At 37.2% G+C, this 24208-nt stretch overlaps 1 protein-coding gene and 2 long non-coding RNA genes across 3 annotated transcripts in view; 1 reads left to right on the forward strand and 2 right to left on the reverse strand.

The window, feature by feature from the left end:
• LOC108445485 overlaps positions 1-145 on the reverse strand; it is a 6129-nt gene extending 5984 nt beyond the window's left edge. The window contains exon 1 of the long non-coding RNA XR_001860361.1: positions 58-145. This is a non-coding gene — a long non-coding RNA (uncharacterized LOC108445485). The remainder of the gene's footprint in view (positions 1-57) is intronic.
• GNAL (G protein subunit alpha L) overlaps positions 8-24208 on the forward strand; it is a 116526-nt gene continuing 92325 nt past the window's right edge. The window contains exons 1-4 of the mRNA XM_008630066.2: positions 8-693; positions 938-1010; positions 1852-1906; positions 2093-2212. Coding sequence (XP_008628288.1) covers positions 555-693; positions 938-1010; positions 1852-1906; positions 2093-2212 — 387 coding nt within the window. The 5' untranslated portion in view covers positions 8-554. The remainder of the gene's footprint in view (positions 694-937; positions 1011-1851; positions 1907-2092; positions 2213-24208) is intronic.
• LOC108445486 overlaps positions 19418-24208 on the reverse strand; it is an 8607-nt gene continuing 3816 nt past the window's right edge. The window contains exon 2 of the long non-coding RNA XR_001860362.1: positions 19418-20661. This is a non-coding gene — a long non-coding RNA (uncharacterized LOC108445486). The remainder of the gene's footprint in view (positions 20662-24208) is intronic.

A 24208-nucleotide genomic window follows, 5' to 3' on the forward strand; every position in this document is an offset into this window, starting at 1 on the left:
CGCGGCGCCGCCTGGCCCCGGCCCCGCAGGATCCAGGTAGATCCGTCCGGCTTTTACCTTTCTCCTTCGGCTTCCCCGCGCGTAGAGCTGGTAGCGGGGCTGTTTCCTGGTCTCGCAGAAAGAGGCAGTGCTGAGTTAGGAAGACAAAAATAGACCTTTACAGAGAAATATAGGGATTGTGTGCGCGGTGGGGAGGGAGAGCGGAGAGCGGCACCCGGCTGGTTTCCAGGAGGAGCCCTTTTCTCCCTCTCGTTGCATGTTAGGCATTTTTGCACAGCCTTCTCCCCCCACCCCCTCCCCGCCGGGGCAGGGTTACCTCTGCCGCCTGCTCTCCGCATCTCTGGTGGGGAGCGAAGCAGCCAACTCCGCTGCGATCGGAAAGCGGCCAGAGACCATTTTATGTGAGCAAGCCGGGTGGGAAGAAGCGGAGAGAAACCGTCGCAGGGACACAGGCGGATATAAAGACTTGTCTTCTGCCTCCCCCCCTCTCCCTCCCCCTTGTAAACACTAAATCTGTGAAGGCAGCGATTTGACATCCACCCTGAGCAGCGGCTATGGGGTGTTTGGGCAACAGCAAAACGGAGGATCAGCGTATCGATGAGAAAGCGCAGCGAGAAGCCAACAAAAAAATAGAGAAGCAGTTGCAGAAAGAGAGGCTGGCTTATAAAGCGACACACCGCTTGCTGCTGCTGGGTAAGGAGGAAGGAGAAGAGGTGGGTGCCGCTTAGCTATGGAAAATGTAGGCTGCTGTATTGAGCAATAAGCGAGGCGTCCACGGATCGAGCTCAGCGCCTGAGCCACATGGATGCACACATACAGAAATGCTGCCGAGGTGGGAGATGCTGTCGCGTCCAAAAACAAAAAAAAAAAACGCTCCGATCCCCCCCAGGCTGAACCGTGTATCACAATGTTCTCCCTTTCCTTCTTTCTCTTTTAGGGGCTGGTGAGTCAGGAAAAAGCACTATTGTGAAACAAATGCGAATCCTACATGTCAATGGATTTAATTCAGAGTAAGAATTATTGACACTTTGTGGCTTATTTTTCCTTAAATGTTGGAAACAGGTTAACACACAGTACGCTAGGAAATTTCTCCTCTCATCCTCTGTGTGTTGGTGGCTTGACACTGTGTTTTGGGGGAGGGAGGGGAGTGAGAATAAGGAAATTGCTGCCATTGTATGTTTGCATTTTCTCCTTCTGGCCCCTTTACTGTATTTTACACTGTTGCTACTGCAGCGCTTGACAGGCCCCTGTGTAGCAACAACATGGCGACTACTTTTTACATAGAAGCAAATAACCAAATATTGCATCTGTCTGTAATATAAAAATACATGTCAAGTCATAATCAGGATGACACTCTGTGCTGTTTTTCTGGTGCTGGGGTTAGCGTAAAACTGAAACTAATTTTGCCTATTTGTTAGAAATCATCCTGGTTTGTGAGGCTACATAATTTTCTCTCTGAAAAACTCTTTGTCAGAAATCATTATTAATCCATAGCATTCATTTTAGATATTTGTTGGCCTTCAACTACATGTTGTTAATTTAGAGCGTGTTTACAACATGCTGTAGAAATTAAAGAATGACTTCCAGTTCCATCAGGGGAGGCTTTGCAGATGTGGCTATGATTGTCTGATTTAAAAAAATATATTAGGGATGAATGTGCATTGCTCTTCATACTATGCAAGAAAATTGATAAGGGGAAAATGTATTTGTCTTGACATTTTTTTTTCTGTTAGTATGTTTTAATGATTGAAGAGCAGATAAACAAGCGATCAGTGAAAAAAATTAAATGCAAGTGACTGAAGTGCTTTGGAAGAAAAAAATCAAAGTGTTAATATTTCTGTTTTAATGCAGAGAAAAGAAACAGAAAATACTGGATATTCGGAAAAATGTTAAAGATGCGATTGTGGTAAGAACACACTTTATACTGTTCTTAAATGCTTGGTTGTACTGGAAATTATAAGGATTATGCTCTCCAAGATTGTGATGAGAGAAATCCCATTTTGCTGATCAGATTGGATTATCTTCTATTGATCCTATATCCTAGATTTATCCAGATTAATGTGTTTGTTTTTTTTTTTTTATCCAATTCTAGACTATAGTTTCAGCTATGAGCACTTTAATACCCCCAGTTCCATTGGCCAACCCAGAAAACCAATTTCGAATGGACTACATCAAGAGTATAGCTCCTCTTTCTGACTTTGACTATACACAGGTAAGAATAGAAACCACTGATTTATTTTGCTTCAAGGGGGAACATGTTGCTTCACTTTAATTTACTGAAACATTGTGGATTTTTACTTTTTGGAAGATGGTCATGGAAAGATCTTATGCCACCATTGCCTCTGGTTAACTTTCTTACAAGCTTGTGGTGGTTGCACCTGTTTTAGTGGTGCAAGGTTTTGTTGTTATGGTTTTATTTGCTGCTGTTTGTAAATGCTGTTTCTACATTTAGTTCTCTTCAAATTTTCTGATGCAATCTTACATACTGACACATCAAATAAGACTTTGTTGAAAGCTGATTTCCTCCATGGAATTAGATGCAGGATGTTAGTCTGAGGAGTTACTGTCTACCTGCAGAAAAGGATATAAAAGGAAGTAAAAGACTAGAGTGGCCTCTGTGTTGTTTCCCACACTTACTGCACTTCAGAGTGGAAACCTGCATAAGCAGTGGTCAAGTAAGGTGCTTTGCTTCCTCATGTATTGTGGTTGGCATGAGCAGTGGTTTGCCTGTATGTAAATGTTGCCTTAATTTGATATGGAATAAATGCGGGATTTCTGCGTGGAGGCTAATCTTTTGTAGACAAATGAGAGATACTTTTCAGATTAACTTGCATTGGCATCTTACATTATTTTTATCTTTTTATGTTATTATTTATAGGTACATGCATAGAATGTTTCATATTTTATGCATGACATGAAAGCAAGCGCAGAGACATTCTGGATTTTATTTTTGCAGTAGCACAGTTTTTAATTTGCCTTAAAATGGTACTGAAAGCAATTTGTTATGGATACAGTAGGGGCTTAAAAATATCTTCATTTGTTGGCTAAATTATTCTTGTGCATGAGTTGTACATGCTATCAATACTGCCAAAGAAGCCATTTACAATAGAGTGTCTTTAGGTTGTTATAGCTTCAGGGTGCGAGGAGAAGGGGAAGAGTTGTTTCTTTATTATATGACTCATATTCTCTGATGTGTGGTTTTGCCTCTGGTAAACCTACCACTTTGAAGGTTCAAGATAAAGAAAAATTATCAGACATCTTGTACAGTTAGAATTTAACATAGAATGCAGATGTTAAAAAAACCCGACTGCAAGGTACACCCACATATTGCATAATTGTTCAGTTGGTGGATGTAAGTTAGTGAAGATGAGAAACTCTTTTTAGAAATGGAATGTGAGCTTGACATGAAGTATTTGTCTTATGCAGGTATTACAGTTTGGAGGCATTTGTTGCTTGTTTAATGTGGAATTTTTTTTTTTTTGGCTTGAATTTTGACCCTTAGGTGTTTGAGTAAAAAAAAAAATGGTGATACATATACTTTGCACTTCTCTATATTACATCTGTTCTTTTGAGTTTCTGGGATAAAAGAAGGCTAAACTGGATTTTCCATAGAGCTGGAGATATTTTTTATTTTTATTGCTTTCAAATTTTCTCTTTTTTTCCCAGAAGCTGACTATATCTAGTCAAATTTGATTCATGGTTTGGTATTTTATATAGAGGAAAATGTAGCCTTCTTGGAGGGGAAAAGAATAGGACCCAGTGGACTTTGAAACCATTAATAATTCATTTGAAATCTCAATTCAAAGTCCATTTTGGTTTAAAATAAAAATATTAATAAGTGTTTTTTTAATTAAGTAGGTTTCCTGAAAATACCATCATGTTATTTGAAATAATATCAATGATTAGTCCTAATTTTAAAACAAATTAAAAGTTGTTACAAGTTTAAAAGAAGAAGAGAAATGTAGTTCTGGTTTAGAAATAAATACATCTCTGTGTCACGTTCACATTTTCCCTTCTGTTTTCCTCTCAGCTCAATTCACAGGTTTAATATTTGTAAAATGTGAAGTATGCCTAGATTTTTTGGGGCTTTTAAATTTTTCTTGATTTAGAATGTTATTTATCTCCAGGAGGATTTTTGAGCAAGGCAGATTGAAAAAAATATGCTATCATGCTTCAGGGCTTGATTTTACTCCATTTTAAGTCAATGATAAAGTAAAATTAGGTTTCCAGCTGAAATAACTTCTGACCCATTTAGTATTTTTGGATAAGGACAGATATAAAAATAAATACTTGGATAGTAATCAGTCAGGCATCCTCTGCTAAGCATTACTGATTCTGTAATTAATAGCTGATGTATGGAATAAGGCCTTCTGAGCCCAAACCAATACAGTATTTAGCAGCAGACATTCAAGATTTTAGGCCTAATCATCCTTACTTCAAAATAGTTGTAAAGGAAAAAAGGCTGACTTAGGCAACTCTGGGGCAAATTTTGGCACATTCTATAAAGTGGCAAATGTTACCCCTCTTTGAATGAGGGAAGAGGCAGCTTTAGGGTTTGTAGCAATGTGAATGGTAATGAGCTGTTAAAGACCCTTAGTGTTGCAATTTGGATTACAGATGTGTCATTTTTTTGGATGACATTAGCCATGTAATCTTTGTCATAAAAATCAATGTGTGTTAGTTGAAGATGGATTTCAGATACATTGCATGCCAAATGTGGGAAAATGACTACACCTTATCATGAGTCTTTAAAGAGAGATTGCTGATGAAATGCAGAAACTTCACTGATGGCACATTATGACCAACATTCCTCAGGCGCTAATTTAAATATCTTTGTGACATGTTGGGTGGGCTTGGACAGATATTCTTAAGCTGCATACAAATTAACTAATACACATTTAATTGTGAAAATTATCCTTAAAATAAGTGGGTATGAAAATACTGATTTCCTGTGGGTGAAATCATACTCTTAATTGCAATTTATGACTGAAATTCCAAGAACTTGAGTAAAGACAGGGACTTCAAATTTAGACTCTAAGAGGTTTTGGGTCTTTGTTTTTTTAAATTACATACCTCTATATGAAATGTAAGCAGAACATTTTATTTAGTAGTGATACAGATTTTAAAACAAATGGTTTTCTCTTTACAGCCTTTTAACATTACGTTAAGAGTCTGTGGAGTGCCCCTCACAACAGTTTTACTTACTTTAAAAAGTCATAATTTTATCTGGTTAGGTTATGCTACCTTGACGATTCATTTAGTTGATATGAAAAAAAAAATATGAAAGCTTTCTGGATTTCTTTTATAATTTTTATGTAGTCTTTCATTACTTTTATAAAAGACTGTAAAATTTTTACGAAGTATTTCGTGGCTGACTGATGCGGTCTAATTCTATAAATCATAAGAATTAGAGCTAGAGTTTTTACAAAATTAATAAATAGAAATAAGTCAAGTGTCCACTGTATTGTCTTCCTTGAAGTCGTGACAGGAATCAACATAAATTTTTGTCTGACTAGATTAGGCATTATCTTTGCTCAAAGGTGGAATCAGCAGAAGTGCTTTAACACTGGAATTGTAGCATGCATGCCCTATCAAAAAGGATTTTTTTATTCTTTTTGGCAAAGTGTTGATTGATATTTGCTAAAGTTAACAGGAATTGACCTGCTGCAATTTTAATCCTTTATTGATGGGGATTTCTTTTGTCCTTTGTGAATCAGGGTTAACCTATTAAGGCCATATTATGCTGGTAGCTGTGGTGTATTATGTAAGTGTGTGTTTACTCAAGTTCAGTTGTCTTTATTAAAGTTTTTGAATTTTATGGGAACTACAAAGCTGCTTGGTGCATAATCCCTTTACCCTCTGTCTTCGCCAAAAATGTAGCCAAATTAAGTTGCTTTGCATAAAATATGTCTTGGATGAAGCTCATCTGATGAGTTATATGTGGGTTTATAGCAGGTAATGGTCACCTACCCCTGGGCTGTGTAGTCAAGTGTTTGGCCATACAAACCACCTACCAGTGAACGTGAATCATCTGCTTAGCAGAGAACATGTAAACACTTCACAGGTTTTAGGGAGTGAGGAGAGTTTTCAAAAAATTCATCTTCCTTTGCAAAGAATGTTTTAGGGAGCAAAGTATTTTTTGGAAACTTCGTAAGTAGTGAATTGTGTGGATGCAGTCCCTTGTGCTGATTTTAGTATGTAAGTTTTAAATATAATTTTTACAGCTATTTTATTAGTCAGGCAAGCTCTTTAATTTAGCTCGTAAGAGTAAAACATTAATGTGGGCATTGACAGGGAAAGTACTTTAGATTAGTCAGGTCTGTGGTTTGCTTTACATTTTCAGATATTCCAATTCTATCTGATGACTTTAATTTTCCTTCAGGACTTTATATTCATAATCTAAAGACACAATAAAGAAAGGTAAATACTTTTGCTTGGAATTTGAAGTTACATAGACTTTTGTTAAGCATTTCAAGGTTTTTTGATACCTGGTATTCAAATTCAAACTTGTGTTGATGCCTGGAGGTGGCTGCTTTTCACAGTGTGCATCTCAATGTTTGAAGCAACTGAAAAGCTTGCTTAGGTGAAGTGTAGTGTTGGCCCGTAGAAAATCTTTATCCTGGATTAAAAGCACCACTTGATAAGTATGGTTTATATATGGTTAAACTCGCTTGGGTTGCACAGTTAATGCTGTGCCTTTCTTTGACCCCAATTGGTTTAAGTATCCCTTTAATACGTACTTGATGTAGCCCAAAGGAGTTACAAAATAGCATCATCTTACATTTTTTGATTTTCAGATAACTCACAATATTTCCATCATTTTGGGGAGTGTGAAAATATACAGTGTTTTATATTAAAATAACATAAATTAAGGAGAGAATGCAGTGAATATTGCCACTCAAATAGCTTCCCTTGATTTTTCTGTCTATCTAAATTTTTACTTTAGGGCTTTGTTTACCATTTTGGGTAGAATGAACACAAGTTTTTATATCTACTTGTGATACCAATACTTAACACTACTAAGGTCAATATTAACTTTTTAAAATCAATTAGGCTTTTAAAAATTAAGTCATTTGTGGTGTTTTGTGATATAAGATGCACATTGGTAGTTTTTCATATTTACATAAATGCGTATTTTCCTATTTAAACAAACACAGAAACTATCTGAAAGGCCAGGCAATGGTAAAGTTGTGTAGGTCTGACAACATTATTACTGCCCTTTTAATTTATAACACCTGAAGAACTAATGAAGAGGGCTGTCAGGGAAGGACAGCTGAAAACATCTATGCTGTTACAGCTGTTGGCAGCTCCTTAGTCTTCGTACAAAGGTTAAAATTGTCAGAACTGATGCTGGAAAGTAGTGGATATTAGGGAGAAGAAGCAATCATGAAATGTCTTTGTTGCAGTAGCAGTTGTTTTCATGCTGTACACTATCAGTTAACAGCAGATACTGAATCTGAGCTCTTTTCATGTGAAGAGCAGATTCTGCTAAAGCCCAGCAATACCTTTCCTTCCGTATGAAATACCTGTCTGCATGCAGATGTGGCCTAAGTGTATCTGCTTTTCATTAAATCAGCAAACTGAGTCCTGAATGTTCTGATTAGCCAATGTTAAAGTTACAAGCATTTCATACATGAGATCAAAAAAATACTGCAGTGTTACTTGCTATTTTGTTCTTATTCTCTGTAAGCGGTAAGTTTGCTTTCGATGGATCAGTCAATCCTGTAGTGCTTTCAGAAATAATCAGTCATTATTTTAACTGTGTAATTTCAAAAACACAAGACTGAAACTGGGATCACGCTACAAACACATATAGGACAATTTGGGGAGAAAAAAGGAAAAAAAAAAAACAACAAACCCCAAAACATCTAAGCCTCTCAAATTTATAATATATACTGGAACTGTAAAATTACAAATTCGTACAATGATTTTCTTTAATTCCTTTATTTTAATTCCTTAATAAATGCTCTGACTTTACTGAAAACAACTGGCGCTTAAAATTGGAGTGGTTTGTGTATAAAGTAGAGCTCTTCTGTGAAGATCAGGATTTCGTGCTTAAAATACACAGTTTGTGTTTGGGATGGTGCTTGCTTTAGACAAAAAGCTCCTGATGTTCAAGCATGAAATAAAGTAAGGTTTTTGCTATAGTAGAACATTATTCTGTAATAAAAGTGTAACATATTTCTTCTTCCCCTTGTTCCAAACTCAGTGACCTACAACAGCTGATACCAATGATAAATAAAGAATTAAATTTGTATCCCATGGAAGGAGCTCAGGGACCTTCTTAGGCCCCCAACAATTAACAGTAGAAATACTGGGATTGGGAACTATAGGAAATCCTGTACTTGGTCACAAATGATCCGAAGTTAATAAATAGAAGTTGTATTCAGAAAAAAAATTAAAAGAAGCAGATATTAAATTTTGGATTTGTTTCTAACCCTTCCTATCTCAATATTTTTAAGAACAGATTCAACTTCGAAATATCTGGAAAAGGTTCACCTTTTTCACAAGTAGTTTGCATTTTCTAGAGTGTATTTTTTTCACAGCTTACAGTGTAAAATAATTTCATTCTGAAAAGGCAGTTATTTGAGAAAGTCTTGTGAACAATGCTGCCTGCGAATCAAGTTCAATGTTACATTTAATATTACATCATCACAGTAACACCAAATTAAATGTTTGCTATCTTATATTGTGAGTCTGATTTCCCAGATAGTGAGGTGGTATTCACACTTTATCCAGCCTGCCTTTTTTATTATCATCACGCAACACAGAGACTTTCATTGTGAAACTAGAAAGATATTATAATTTAATATTATTATTGCTGCTAAGTAAAACTTAAGTTGTTTCCATCGTCTCCAAACCTGTTGACATTTTCTGGTATTACTTCCAAGTTTTGTACCTATTAATACAAATTAATTAGAGGTTTTTTAACAGTCAGTCCAGCATCGAGTCAACTACTGCAAATTATTAATAACAAATGTCACATTCTGCCTTTTTTGGATACAATTTGAGATAAGAAATTCATATACTTATATTGCATTTTACTAGGATGAAAATATTTTTACGTCTAAATTTGGGTATTAGATTTGATGGCAACAGGAAGACTAATAACTTGAATTATCATTTTAAGTAGGAGTGACTGATTCTCCTCAGAGAACCAAAAATGTATGAGAGGATCATTTCTGAGCATTAGAATATTTTTGTTCTTCAGGTATTTTTCAGTGTGCACCCTAATTTTGAATTTTAGAAAGGCAGAATCAGTAGGTTAAAGCCTGGACTATCATTGTCTTTGTCGTGGGCACAGGTCTGTGAAGGACACAGATGTATTTAAAGTGTGGCTGTTTTGGGGTCTGCTGTTTTGAATTCCTTCACAACTGTGGCTGCTGCCAGGGTATCTTCTGAGAGCGATCCTGTGATGCAGAGGTGGCAGCAGTCCTGTAAGGAGGTAAGGTTTGGAAAGACAGCCAGTGGAGTAGCACTGATCCCTAGGGTGGTGCTTGACTGAGGTGTAGTAGCCTGGCCAGAATTACAAACTGATACTGATTCCCAGTCTTTCTTCAGGCAAGAAACCAAATAAATTCTTGCAATTTTTACCACTACCATTGAGTTGCACTGAAATCTCTGTAAAAGATTTAATTACCAAGTAGTTTATATATTAAGATTTGACATGAGCATCAAATGATTGCAAGAAATTCCCTTGTTTTTTCCCCTTATGTGTAAATCAAACTGAATTGTAATGGAAGTAAACGTAAATAAGTGCAAAAAGTAACCACACTCTTAATGAAGACACACTGTCTGTTTAGGCCAAGGATGATGACATTTCAGACTTTCACAAGTGGCAGTTTTCAGAAGAAGGGTATTGAAATTTTTAATGAATTGCCATTGTTTATAAACTACATTTAAAACAGATTTTCCATCACAACCAAAGAAAAGGTACACATAGCAGAGTATGTTTCAGAATTGTCTTTATTATCAATTAATTCTTTTAATCTCTTAAGATGAAGATCACAGGTTGATTTGCTGCTTCTGCCATTTTTGAGTGCTCTGGAAAAGTAGTATATCTGCTAGTTAGGAAGAATCTTTGTTTTTTACTTCAGTGACCGTGATAAAAGCGTACAGATAATGGATAAATCATCACACGTACGCATCTTGTCACTGAAGCCAGTGGAGTCCTATGGAACAGAGACTATCACCTACTCAAATAATGTTGGTGTCATTGTTTAGAGTTCCAAAGAAGTGAGTGTTCATGTGCACAGCAGCGAAGAACTGCATTCCCTTTTCTTCAGCACCTGATGAGATCACAGCTTCTCTTTCTGCAACAGTGTTGAGCATTGCCAGCTTAGACCTTTGCTTGTTTTTTCATCACCTCCGTAGCTTCATCCATGGCTTGTACTTATTGTCAACAGCAGATTACCTCTTAATGTCAACAAAGACTGCATACACAGACAGGATATTTTGTTTGCAGAAGGTAGCAACCTGAGCTGAGGAACAGAGAACAAGCTAAACAGTGTGAACAGAAGACTATGTATACCTTGCATACACTGAGGTAAATAGGCTGAAAACCAAAAAGTATTATGAACAACTTTTTCCCCCTGAGGATTTAAGAAGCTCTTTATAATAAATATAAATAGGACTCCTATGAAGCAGATAAAAGGCAAGAACAATGCACATTTGCAGTTAACTGCTAAAAGTTTCCATAAAACGTTTATGGTTTTGTTCCGTCACCCATGTGACATAATTTGTTTTTCTGTAGTTAAAAGAGATTCAATTCAAGTTGCAGGGCCTTCTTTTAAAAGGAGTCAGGAGGAGAATGTAATTTGTACAACACAGTTTCAAGTTCATATTGCCTTTCACTTTGGAAACTTGTAATAATTTCTTGGAACAGAGCTACCTGTGGTTGTAAGCATGCCAGCTATCACATGAAGCATGCAGATTAGGGTTTCTTGCTTTAAATCAGTAGATTAATTTTGGTTGGTTTAAAGTGTACTCTTGTAATTAATCTACTAGTATTTGTTTTAAAAACCTGTGCTGGATGTTTTGAAAGGATATTTATCCTTAGGCAAGAAGAATATTGGAATTTTTTCTGTTATGTCAACGTTTGAGATGAACTTTGCCTTTTAAATCTTCTAAAAGTAAACATTTTCTGACACTTCTGTCAATTCATTACATTTGAGTTTTCTGGGTGCTGTCAGTAGGACTTAAACATATTTTAATGCAAATAATTATCCCACTGTTTTGAACTGAAGTTGTTTAGCAAGATAAAATAGGCTAAAGATATGCAAGCCCTCTTATCTCTGTTAATTTGGTGAATGCTTTTTGATCACGTCCACCCTCACTTCCATAGGATGTTAAGTGACAGAGCTGTGCAGATCATTCTTTTCTTAACATACACCCACAGACTTTCTTTCATAGGAACTAAATAATACCAAATTTAAGAACTGTCAGGTAGGAAAACAAGAAAAGGCAAAGAATAGTTAACTAAAATAGGGGAAAGTGTGTCCTCGCTGCCCTCTGTGCAGACAATGAACTGCCCTTTGCCTGCAAACCTACAGCTGACCACAAGCAGCCACAGGACCTGGTTGTCAGCCAGCTCCAGAGTGCCTTTGGTGCAGGCTGTGTGCCTTAAGGATTTACCAACTCCAGACAAAAAAGAAACAAAGGTGGAGGAGAAATGTGAATGAAAAAGCTATGCAACAAATATACAGTCACTAGAGGAAGAGGTCAGGTGTCACCACTTGCTACTGAAACAGTGTCATTAGTTACTAGATTTTCAGCAGTTATCACAGTAGAGTGAGGCTTCATGGTAGGATTTGTAGCTTTTAAAATTTGAATGAGAATATTCTTTCTGGCAGGCAGGCGTCCCCTAACTTTAGCATCTCTTTCCATCTCAGGATATCAGTGCTGCCTCTTCCTTTTGGGAAGAGAAGATTCACTTACTTAGGGATAGCATACTTTTAGTTAAACAGTACAGCTTTTCTTTACCCACCCCTAGAATAAGCATTTCTAATCACTGTTGTTACCTGCTGAATTTCTCCCAAGACTTTAACATCAGCAAACTTAACATGCTAACCAACAGGAGAGTGTGGGTCTATCATGGACCAAAAGAGTAATTAGTCAGGGAATGTGTAAGTGAGAAATCATAATTTAAAAGTAATTTTAGGGACTAAAAATCATGTCAGTAGAGGAAGATGGCTGTTGACATTTCTGGGAGCCAGCCATTCAAACCACAGAGGATCTTCACTGGATTTTGAAGAAAAAAGGGATTAAATTTCGTCCTTGGCCTTCAGTTCTACAGAGCAGGTTTTGATTCTTCTCGCTGATGAATGAAGGGCTGGCAAGAACTATTATATTCCATAAATACTGAAGTCATCCTAAGAAGCTATATTCCTGAGAGTCTAATCTTGCAAGGGCTTAAACATTTGGATATATATGGACCTAAATGCACAGCTAGTACTGCCAGCACAGCATTCATGCAACTGAGCTTCCGGTTATGCAGTGATATTAATATAAAAATCACAAATACTTTCAATTGAAAAACAAAACAAGCAAATCATTTTTCCCTGTTAATTTTATATTTGGGAGGTCGTTGAGCTCTTTTATGGATTTTCTTGGGGGTGGGTAAAGTTGTGTAGGTTAGAGATTGGCACAGAACTTGAAATAAGCAAAAATCTTTTTCAGATAAGTGACAGTTCTCTGGATGCTATTAAGCTGTGAACAGTAGGTCTTTTCAATCACTGTGATTCATTTTCATATTGTGGGGTTTTTTTAATAATAATGTCTTTAAAAGGCTTGCTGAACAGTAGGCTGCAGCAGCATAACTTTCTGTGCAGAAGGAAAGGTTTTTTGCACAGTGTCTTAGATAATTTACCTTAAATTGATTTGCACAGCTCAATAAAACCTTAAGAACGCTGTACCAGCTCAGATCACAGGTTCATTTACCACCAGATCTCATCTCTGACCGTGACTGATAGTGAAACAGGAAAAAGAGTTTAAGGAGGGGACACACACATAGTAATGTTTCCCACATTGGTTGTCGTAGTCTCTACAGATTTACGGCTGAGGGTTTTTTTGACTGGCAGTGGTATTTCTGTATTTAATAATTTTGGTAGATTTTTCTTCCAGGAATTCTTTTTTTTTTTTTTTTTTTTTTTTTTAACCCCCCAGCCTGTGTGGGCTTTTAGTTATGGCAGTGAGTTCTGCAGTTTAAGTATGTGTTGTATGAGGAAGTGCCACTTGATTGATTTGAACGTTTTTGTTTGTTTGTTGGGTTTTTTCCTCCAAGCCTGCTGCCCACTAGTCTTCCCTAGTTTCTCTATTAGAAATATTTTGTCTTTCCTACATTGCCCCTCTCACTGCATATCATATACCCTCAAATATTTGTCTTTCCATTTAAAGAGTCTCCTTAACTGGTTCTCTCACAGGGCTTGTTCCCTATCTTTGCTCATTCTTGTTGCCCTTCTAGTTTTACTAGACCCTGTTGGCAATGAGAAACCCAAACTACCAACAGTGTTCAAGGTGTTTTCTTTTTCATTATCTAGTCTTCTTTATTGTGGGGTGGGGTTTTTTGTTGTTCTTTTGCTGTTGGTAGGGTTTGGGGAGTTTGTGACACTGAGTTGATATCTTTGTATAATTACAGTAGATTATTTTATAATTCCATGAGAACCTGAGCACAGTTGCAGGTAAGAGGAATATGTGTGAAGGCCTCTGTATCAACATTAGCAGAGCCCAAAGGGTACTATTAGTGATAATTATCCTCACCTCGGGTATTTTCAGGTCTGTCGTACATGTTGACTAGTCTGTTCAAAAAATCCATTTCATTCAATTTTTTATTCTTTCATGTAGTGACATGTCTTCCCGTTTGCTATACTGCCATGTATGACTTATGAAGACGTATTTTCAAAATTATCTACCATGACTAATATTTTCTTCCGTACAGACGGAGAACACACTTTATTTTTGTTCTTAAAATAGAAAATAAATTGCTCTTCAGCCTGCTTTTGGAGAGGCAATGTTTACAGTACCACAAAGGACATTTGTGCTTTCAAATCTGCTCATAGTTCCTTAATCGTTCATTATAGTTTGCCTGATTTAGCAGAAAAGAACACCATTGTTTGGAACCCTTCTCATTAGAGAAATAAAATGTTTAAAAATACAAAATGCCCCTTTTTTTTCTTCGCAGTTCCTAATGCTGTGTGTCACTAAGAGAAAATGATCTAAACTTTTTGATCTCCCTTGGGGAAACGCTGCAAGTAGCAGAATTTTGTTATTTTTATGTCAATTTAGGTCTTACATGATTCAGCACTTGTGGTTTGTGGGAAAAAGCATTGTAGATTGTGATTAAAGAAGCAAAAATAGTGAGGAGTGGCTACTAGAGAAGGCCTCTTTTTACTGCTAAAATACTTCTTTCGTTCACTTTTTTCATTTTTAAACCTGTACCTCCGTTCATCATATTTTCTCTATCAGTTGTGACTAGCACATTTCAAAGAAAATAGTTCAATTCTGTTTCACTTTTCAGGTTTTTTTGGCAGTACAAAGAATTAAGAACAAGTTGCTATAGGATCTTGGTAATACTAAATCTGTACATTAAAGTCTGTCAAACATGGTTGTCTCCAGCAAGTCAACCAGTCATCCCCTTCTGGTAGCCTCTCAGGAATAAACAGAAAGTCTCTAGGGAAGGGAATGAGAGAGGATACAGGATGCAAAGAAACTGCTTGTAGTGCAGGAAAAATTCTTTGTTGTAGTAGTGGACCACAAACAATAAGTTAACTCATTCTGGGATGCATTAACAAGGCTGTTGTACAAAAAAGCATGAAGTAATTATGCCATTCTCTTTGGCAATGGTGAGTCCTCAGCTGGGGTATTGTGTCTAATTTTGGGAACTGAACTTAAAAAGAAGTACACAAATGGAGTCCAGAGGAGAGTGTCAAGAGTAAGAGGAGACAAAGTAAACTGGATATGTTTACTCTTGGAAAGAGAGCACTCCAAGCTGAAGGGGAAAGGGAGCCAAATACAATTTTTAGTATTTAAAAAGCTGTAATTATATATTCTTGTGCCTGTCTTTTCAGAGGGAGGAAATGAAGTTGAGGAGAGGAGAAAATTCCTCTCTTTCGTGATGTATGGTAGTCCACGTGTTTGGGATATTCAGCAACAGTGAATTTAATGAGAACAATCTCACGAATACATGGAGATACGACTGCCCAGTTTCAGGCACATACGTCTGTATTTTCAGTGATGTGAATCACCTTATGCTCAAGAAGTTAAAAACTTCTGAAAATCTGGGAAACTTTGGAAGACACAAGGTCATGTCAGTTGGTCTTTCACATTTGCCACTTTCTGTTGACTGAGCTTCTGTGGGCATGTTGGTTGAAAGCCCCTGGGACTTCTTTTCCAAAACTAGATCTTCTGTAATCATGTCTTGAATTAATCTAGGACTTCATTACTTATCTAACTAATTTTGTCATGGCCATGTTGTATAAACAGACAGTGATAATTTTTCTTAAAAGTGCATGTTCTTCCAGGATGCTATTTCAGACAGTGTAGCAGACTATAACATAGCATGCACAAAACTCTTCTTGTGCTTCCAAATGTTGATTGTTTTAAAACTAATTCCTGGCAAGATGCACATGATTCACTTCTTCTTGTGGAGAGTTACGCACATTTCCTAATTGGACAGGGCCTAAAGTTTTCCTCCCTAAAAGGAGAAAGAAAAATGGCTGAGGGAAGTAATGTAGTCAGGAGTATAATCTCTAAAGGCTCAAAGGAGCAAAGAGCATGCCTTCAGATATTTTCAATTAAAACCAGCAAGCAGGAGTTTTTGTTTTCATCTGTGTGTGCACTGGCATACATATGTGCATTTCAGTATAAGACTTTTCCTACTTCTGTACAAGGTTCTAACCTATTCAAGAACTAGGACATCAGGTGGCTAACAGTGCGGTGAAAAATCCAGTTCAGAGGCTGTTAGCTGTAGCCCCTGGAGCATGTAGAAGTGAAAATAGAATTTGGAGAATAAAACAAGTTTGTTTCAAGTCTCTGGCATCAGTGAGGAGGTTCTCCAGGTGGAGGGTGGCAGGTGAGTAGCTTTGAAGTGTTGATGACAGCTCCCAAGTATCGCCTTTACAAGGAGGTAAACTTGTGAGTCCTGTGGCAAGTGCCATCCTTGGTAGTCTGCAGGCTTTTTGGAGATGTGCCTTTTGCATTTGTCTTCAGAAGAGGGGTTTGAGAGCAGAGTTAATGCAAAGCTGTTGATTTTGCTAGTGAGAAGTTTAAAGAACTACACACAGAGATCACAGTATATCAGGTTTCATTAGTTCTCCTGCTTGTGATAGCAAAATCTGTAGAAAAAAAGACACAACTTCCATTTCATATTCCTACTAGGAGTAGTTCCTACTTTCCTAATGGAGTGAATTTAAAGGGAAAAAATGCTGACATGCATCTTGCAATGCTGTTGACTCAAAGGATTGTCACATTGAAAGGCGTATCTTTTTTTTGGTTCTGTAATTGTTAGGAGTGGTGAGCTTATTGTAAGTACAGCCACATGTCATGCTAATACCATTCCTGATCCATGCTTACATGATAAATGTGAACATACTTAAACTTTATGAGTTGGAATCCTGGGGGAAATACAGAGATAAAAAGTATGCAGTAAAACAAAGTTTTATTTTCTTTTACTTTTTCCCTTTCCAAAATAGAAACAATAAAACATCTTTGCAAATAGCATAATTAAGTGGGTTTGGTATGGGTTTTTTTTGTAAAAACATATTGTTTTTCATGCTTCCAGACACCAAGAGGGAAATTTAAAATAAAATGTTTAAGCACTTTATGGAGGGTTGTTCTGTGGAATGTCAGGATGTAGTAGGGAGAAAATCCTGACTAACAGTCAGCTTGACTTGGGGGGAATTCCAGGCATTTGCTGCTAGCAAGAGAGCACAGTTTGCTCTGAGCACTCTTTGTTTGCTATAGGTAAGGACTGGCTCAGTTGTGTCAATGCTTACTCTCTCTGGGCAGGTTTTTCCAGTGTGGAAAGGTTGGGTTCTTGTTGGGACCTGATGTTTCAAAACTGGAGGGTATATCACTGGCCAAGTGACTTTGGAATTCATTTACTTTTTTGAGATGCTTATGCACATGTGATACCCTTTTCATGTCTCTACATCAATTATTTTTCTCCTCAGATTTTATATTTTAAGCAAGTCATCAGTCTTTGAATCATGTCGCTGCTCTGAGAGCGCCTGCTAAGGAGTGCTTGCTTTTTAGTTTCATGTGCATTTGTTCCAACAATGCTGCCAGGCTAAGCCATTGTCCTCCTTCCTCCAACCCTCCCCCATCACTGTCCACTCCACTTTCCCATTTATATGCCTGCACTGTGCCCTCAGCTGTGTCCTGGTAAAGCTGTTTGTTTGGCCTGACCAAATGAGGTGGAGGGAGAGGTTATTTTTAGTGCGGATCATTTCCGTGGTTTTAACTGAGGGCGGGTGACACAAAATGGAGAAGAAGAAAGCGGAGATGGGAACAAGCAGTAGGATGTAATGGGAAGGTGATGGCTATCTAAACAAGCACGCTTACTTCCTCCACCTCTGTATCTATGGGCAGAGATTAGAGTCAGACCAAAAGCCACTGAGAATCTGTGTGTCAGAAGAAACCCAGTGCAGTGTGTTGGTTTTGCTTCTTCTGATGTGAAGACTGACATTCCTTGCAGAGGTTAGGTGGTATAAGAACAGGTCTGTCTTGCTCACCCTTGCCCTTTTGGATAAGTAAACACAGCTACATTCACTGCAGTTATTTCTGAACTTAACTTTGTGGACTGGAGCTTTAAGGCTTAGTCTGATGCCTTACAAAAGCAATCAACTCTCATGAACTTGAGTGTACAAAAGATTTACATGGCTGTTTGAGCCTTATGCCATTTTTCTCTTGGCTTTGTTGTGTGGAACAGTCGTGGAACTGCAAGGCACTTCCACTCTACTACTCTATTATTTTTACTGAAAATACCCTAGATAGGTATACAGAAATCCCATGAGGGGTCATTTGACCACAAAAGATGTGGCAGGGGAGGGTACCTATAGATACATACATTTAAATTCTGTTTCTATTTTCCCATGGCTGGGAATCAGCCAGCATAAGTCTTCCTGTGGTTGTAAAGTAAGAATGGAGCATTGTTCCAGTGCACGCCATGTCAGCGACAGTATGTATAATCAAAGCTATTTTATGAAGTTCACATGGCCTTTGGAGGAGATGGGATGAGTTCAGAGTTCACAAAACAGAAATCAGCTGAGGACTCCTGAGTATGTAGAAAGCCTGTTCGGCTCAGGTTCTTGAGAAGTCTTAGAAGACTCATGTTACGTATCTTTGTCCTGACCTTGCCCATCTCTTTTTGGGCATCCACTGTTGGGAAAAGGGCTAAAAAGAGCTCTAGTGTGACCCTGCAAAAGCCTTCTTGATTTAAGATTTAAGAAGTCATTTCTAGAAGAGATTACTTGCTGATATATCCCATATCAGCACTATGCTGATTCATTTTTAAATAGGTTAACTAAAAGAACAAATGAATCATAGCTGTTGATCAGGTGAAAGTTTTGCCTTATATGCCAGTGAGATTCCCCTATTTCCCCACTTGCACCATTGCAACTGTGAGAGACCACACTGCCTTTCTTGCCAGAAAGCATGATGGTTTTCGTTCTGGTTTTCTTTCTGTGAGCTGCAAGAGGCTTCTACCACAAGAAAATAATCAACTCATTTCTACCAACTTGTCCTTATAAAAGGTGTTATGTGATAACATGAGGGAGCCTGTGGCTATCCAGAAGGGAAAGGGCTCCCAACAGGATCAGTGAAGCTCCTGAGGTTTCACAATGTATACACTTAAAAAGCCTGAGGGTCAATTCAGATTTTAGCTAAGCTAAATTGTGTTGTTTAGGAGATAAATGGAGAGGAAATATGATACAATCTAATGTTTTGTCTTCATAAAGTCCAGTGAAGTTTTTCAGTTGAACTTTTCAACTCCTGCTAAAAATGTTAAATACAACCTCCAGTATCTGTGCCTGTGTTAACTCAAGCACTAAATTATTTCATCGCTTTTCTCATGGAGGAAAAAAAGAGGAAAAGCAAAACCTCCTTTGCATTTCAACCTGGATTTATGTAACCAGAAAAAATGGAAAGAGAATATATCAATCTTTGCAAAAATACAGACGCCATCTTAGCTGAATACTTAATATATTAATTATTTTGCAAGCTGAGTGCTTAATAACAAGTACTACGTGGAGGCAAGCTGAAGGCTTCTCTGCATCTAGCAGTATTTGTAATTTGTTTTAAATTGCATTACTGCCATCCTTTACCTTAGTTTCCATGTTCAGTTCTCCAAAATCTGAATCCTCTCTTATCACAAGGAAAATGTACCAGTGATGTTTCCTGAGCATGCAAAGACACACTTGGAAAGGAAGTTCACTTTTTTATTATGTGAAGTAAAATATTGGCATGAGCATGTTTGTCACCAGGTTTGTTAAAAAAAAATCAAGCTGCTTTAGACTAGAATAAAATCATTCTCCATCTGTGTCTAACAAATTATCTAAAATATAAATATACGTGTTCAAAACTAGTACAATGTTATATCAATAGAAGCCAATTTTTTTACTTTATTCTTCAAAATAAGTGCAAAACAAGAATAATGACATTTTACTCAAAGTTAAAGGTTTAATTTAAGCAGGTTTTGTTTTGTTGTTATTTTTTTAAGATCAGAAGAAGTTTCCAAGAAAGTTTACAATGTGGTAGATAGAAAATGTGATTGAAAGCCAACCAACTTAGAATTATCCTCTGTAGCCAACTACAAGTGAAAATTATCAGTGAGGAAGAGAAATAACTAGCTTGTTTGCTCCATTTGTATGAATGGGTGTCAAAAATACATCAAAACCAAACAGAATAAAACTTGGAACTGAATCATCAGTACCATTTTTAAAAATACCTGAAACTTGTGACTCCTCACTTTACGAGTAGGGAATGTTCAAGGAATGTAATACAATTGGTTTGCATCAGTTGCAAAAAAAAAGCAATAATATTTGGGGTTTAATGGATTTATTCTGCTTTTCCAAGACCTTTATACCTTGTATGCATTAGTGAAGGGTTTACTGTAAAAATAGTATTTGACCACTACAGCAAATGTGTACACCTGAGTAGTGCACCAGTTTTTGAGATGTTGTTTATTATACTGCTTATTTTATTTATAGTGTTATTATATTATTTTTCTGACAGTAGTCTTAAAGAGGTGGAAAAAAATTTCAGCATTAATTGTTGTTTAACAACAGGAATTATGTAGGTTTCTTCCTTTTTTTTATGGATACACATAATCAATACTGCATCCTTGAGTAATTCATCAGAATATTTCTTTCTTTATTAGTGGTTTTCACAGCATCAGAAAGGCTTTCCTGCTGTGCTTTCCCAACTCTCTCCTGCTAGATACTCTCTTGTCCTGTCTAGGGGCATCTGCTCGGGGATGGTTGAGGTGAAGGAAAGAGGATGCTGAAGAAGGCAGCCCAATATTTCCCTTGGTTTTCTCTTCTTTCCTTCCTATCCTTGACTTGTCCTTTCCTTCCCTGGTAGGATCTGGGCAGTGGACTCCCCCAAAGATGTCTCCTCAGCAGAAGGCCTCTCAGGAATGGCTTGGCTGTTTCTGCTTCGTGCCACCTGCAGAGACATCACGAGAGGCCAAGTTATATTTTTACCTGACACAAGCTCTCTGACATGAAAAATGAACTTTTGCCCTACATGTTTGTGATACTGTCCTGTTGAATTGTTTTCTGTCTAAAGTACATGTTTCTCAGTGTGAAACACTTCCAGCTAATCAAAAAGCCCTGGATGAATACACTTGGGTAAAAGGAAGCGTGTTGGTAATACAAACCATATATCACTAACATCTGTATTTTAAACCTGATTGAGCAAAGTAAGAACAAATAACTACTGATATTTACTAAAGCCTTTTATGCAGATTACATAAAAGCAAACATCTTAGAGAGCATAGTCACTAAGAAATAGGAGATTTTGATTAATTCTTTAAACCATTTAAATGTAGCTTTAAAATCATATGCACAATCTGGGCTGCTAAGTTTTTACTGTCTTCCTTTAAGGTTGAGATTTAATTAAAGGTCAGTGTCACACACATTTCCACAATGCACAGTAAAACCCTGGAATGAAATAAGCCTCACTTGAACATTTGATTAGACAAGATAATGTATTTCCCCCTAGAGTAGTTTGTTATTCAAAACAAGCTCTTTAGGGAAGGAAGTTCACATCAGTTGGTAACTGTTCCTGTGGATACCAAAGAACTTTGTACAGTAAATTCCACTGCAGGTCATTTAGGAGCTGGAAGCATGTCCCATGTCTAAAAGTATCAAAATGTATTAAAAAAAAAAAACAACTAAAACACCAGCTAGATAGCAAAGAAACAGCAGGCTGTTATAGTAGAAAAAAAATAGCACCCACATTTACAGAGACATTCATATTTTTATCTAGTCAAGAAATTGCACCTTTCTAGTAGATGAATTTTAGAAATGCTGTTTTACGCCCTGTCAAAAAGAAAACAGTCAAAAAATTTACTATAAACCGATACCCTTACATGTAATATGGAACTGAATAACTTCCAGCTTTAATTTCCCTGTAAACATAGTTCTAGACTTCAAAATGATTAGCTATTCTGATTTGTAGATGGCATCTTTTCTTCTGTCATTGACCTCGTTAGACCGTTCTTGTCTTCACTCACCACTTATCTTGAAAGTTATAGTGACCAGTAGCACGTGGTGGCAGCAACCCATGTTCATTAGGACTCAACTAAATTTTAACTTCTTACTATTTCTGATTATCCATACTAATTGACTTTAGACAGTAAGCACAAAACTAATGTTTTGTTTTGGACTCTTAAACACTCTCTAAAACAAAGACTTTTTTTTGTGGGATGGGAACATTCCATCCAGTTAATAAATGTTTGCTGCTGGAAAAGCAGTTTTCAAACATTTTGCAGTATAGCAATAAGTCTGCTATATCTCTGGTGGGTGCTTGAGTTTTTAAATCCAGTTTAAATCTAATTTTGACTTTATCTTGGCCATGTTGTTTGTGTCTTTGATTACAGAAGTTTCTGTAAAATAGCCAGCCCAAGAGTTATTGTGTTCTGAGGTTGCTGAAGCTGCTAAAAAAGCTGTGGTTCGTAGCTTAAATTTGTTCTGTGGAATAATGATGGTGGTGATCATAAAAGTTTCTTAGATTTGGAGGAAAGGTTCTGCAAGTTTTATGTAGTATATATTATATAGTATCATTATAATATATAATATTAAAGAGTGACTCAGTATAGCTATATGTGGATATTATACAAATGAGCTAAGATAGTTTTATATTGTCACCCTTGGTACATAGTACTAGCCAGTACTATGAGTCAGTAGATAGTCCCCAATGTGAAAAATAGGCATACTCTGGCAGCCAGCTCAGATCTCTATACAATTCCAGCAAGTAACTTAAATTGCATTTCTTCCATTCCTTCTCCTGCCTTTCTTCCTAGCTAAAGCAGAATGGGGTATGTGCTTGGCATAATCTGCTTTTGATCTTTACCAGGAGCTCTAAGTGAGTTTTTTTCAGTGCTGTAGAGTGTAATTTGTTCTGTAAGTAGTGGAGCTAATAAATTCTGGTTGTCTTTGGATGTCACTTCTCCAGTGACAATAAAAAGCCTGTTTCTCCTTCAGGTCTGTTGCTTGATTCTCCTCGGAGCAGTCCCAGTCCCCTTCCAGGTGGACAAGAGGCAGTGCATGTCAGGGCATTTTTGGTGAATAAGTGCTGGCTGGCTGATCAGACCATGTGTGTCCATCAGCAGCTAATTCAGCACAAACAGCAGGTAACTTGTTAGGATCATGCTAAAAATTTCCCTTCAGTGAGGAGGTGTCAAACCAACCCCTTCCTCCAGCCAAGGGCGGTCCTGTTAAACTTGGAGGCCTTCTTTGAGTTCTCTGCTTTTTTTGTGGCATTTGTTTGGAACTGGCCAGTGGATTGCAGAGTTAGGTGAAAGCCATGATTGCTTGTCAGACAGGTGATCTGACAGTGTAAGTCTCCACTCCTTAGGAAACAAAGCTGAGGAGACAGCATAACTTGGCAGTAGGGCTGAAACAGATTGGTAAGTTGAGCCACAACTGAAATTTAAATGTGACATATACATTTTATGTTTATGGTCACATTTTATGCTTACAGCTGCCAATAACCTTTCTCCTTCAAGACAGTATATTTTTTAAGAACCATGGAGTGCTGAATAGTATTTTTCATTGTCAAGGAGAATGGAAGGTTTTCTGCTCATAAGTTTAAAGAAATGAATTCTTACGAGCAGGTGGGTGAAGTGATGGACCCAGGTGCGGAATGTTGAGTGCAACATTGCCCCAGTGTTTCGCTGCATGAGTCTGTCTTTGTTGGATGTACAGACACTTCTGAATCATGTTCTGTATAAAAGTGGATCTTGTGTCATCTTTGTTAATGTATCTTTTTTGCTCTTTCAACAAGTTGTAAAATGTTTGTATTGACTGCCTAAGCTTTCATTTCAGTCCTTTTGGGTTTTTTGTGTGAACTTTTCTGCCGGCCTGCTTCAGTCAGGTGTAACACATCTCGATTTTTGTCCTTCTAGTTAGGCACAAAGCTCAAGACTGATTTTCAGAAGTATATGCACATTCAAATTGTACATGGCTAATTTGAGAAGGAATATTTTTTAACTACAAAAATAGTTTTTAAGTGTATTTTAGATGAGGAAGTTAATTTCCCTGAGCATGCTGTGGAAGAAGATGTTCTATGTCCTGTACTTCATCAAAAGATCCTGTCTTACAGCATCAGTATCATCAACATACAGAGTATGATTTGCTGGAGAACAGCATAGGATTTGAGGTTGATACCTATCATCACCAGTGCCAGTGAGATTTGTAGTGGCTGTCTCATTTTTAAGGTCTCATCACTTCTCAACAACCTTTAAAATACAATCATTACAGAAAATAACAACTTTTCAAATAGAAAAATGACAGATTTTTAACTAGTTTTACAAATTTATGAATTCCTACATTTTAATTGGTGTCCCCATTAATGTCATGTCGTTAAGTCCACAATAAGATAGTTCTTGATGTATACATCCACATAAAAATTGTTCAGTTGAAGTGTGCACTGCTAGATAGAAATGTTCAGTGTAGCTCTTTCTTGTGGTTCATAATATGAGGGAAAG

This window comes from Corvus brachyrhynchos, unplaced genomic scaffold, assembly GCF_000691975.1.
Source record: "Corvus brachyrhynchos isolate BGI_N302 unplaced genomic scaffold, ASM69197v1 scaffold331, whole genome shotgun sequence".
In the NCBI taxonomy this organism is placed as follows: Eukaryota; Metazoa; Chordata; class Aves; order Passeriformes; family Corvidae; genus Corvus; species Corvus brachyrhynchos.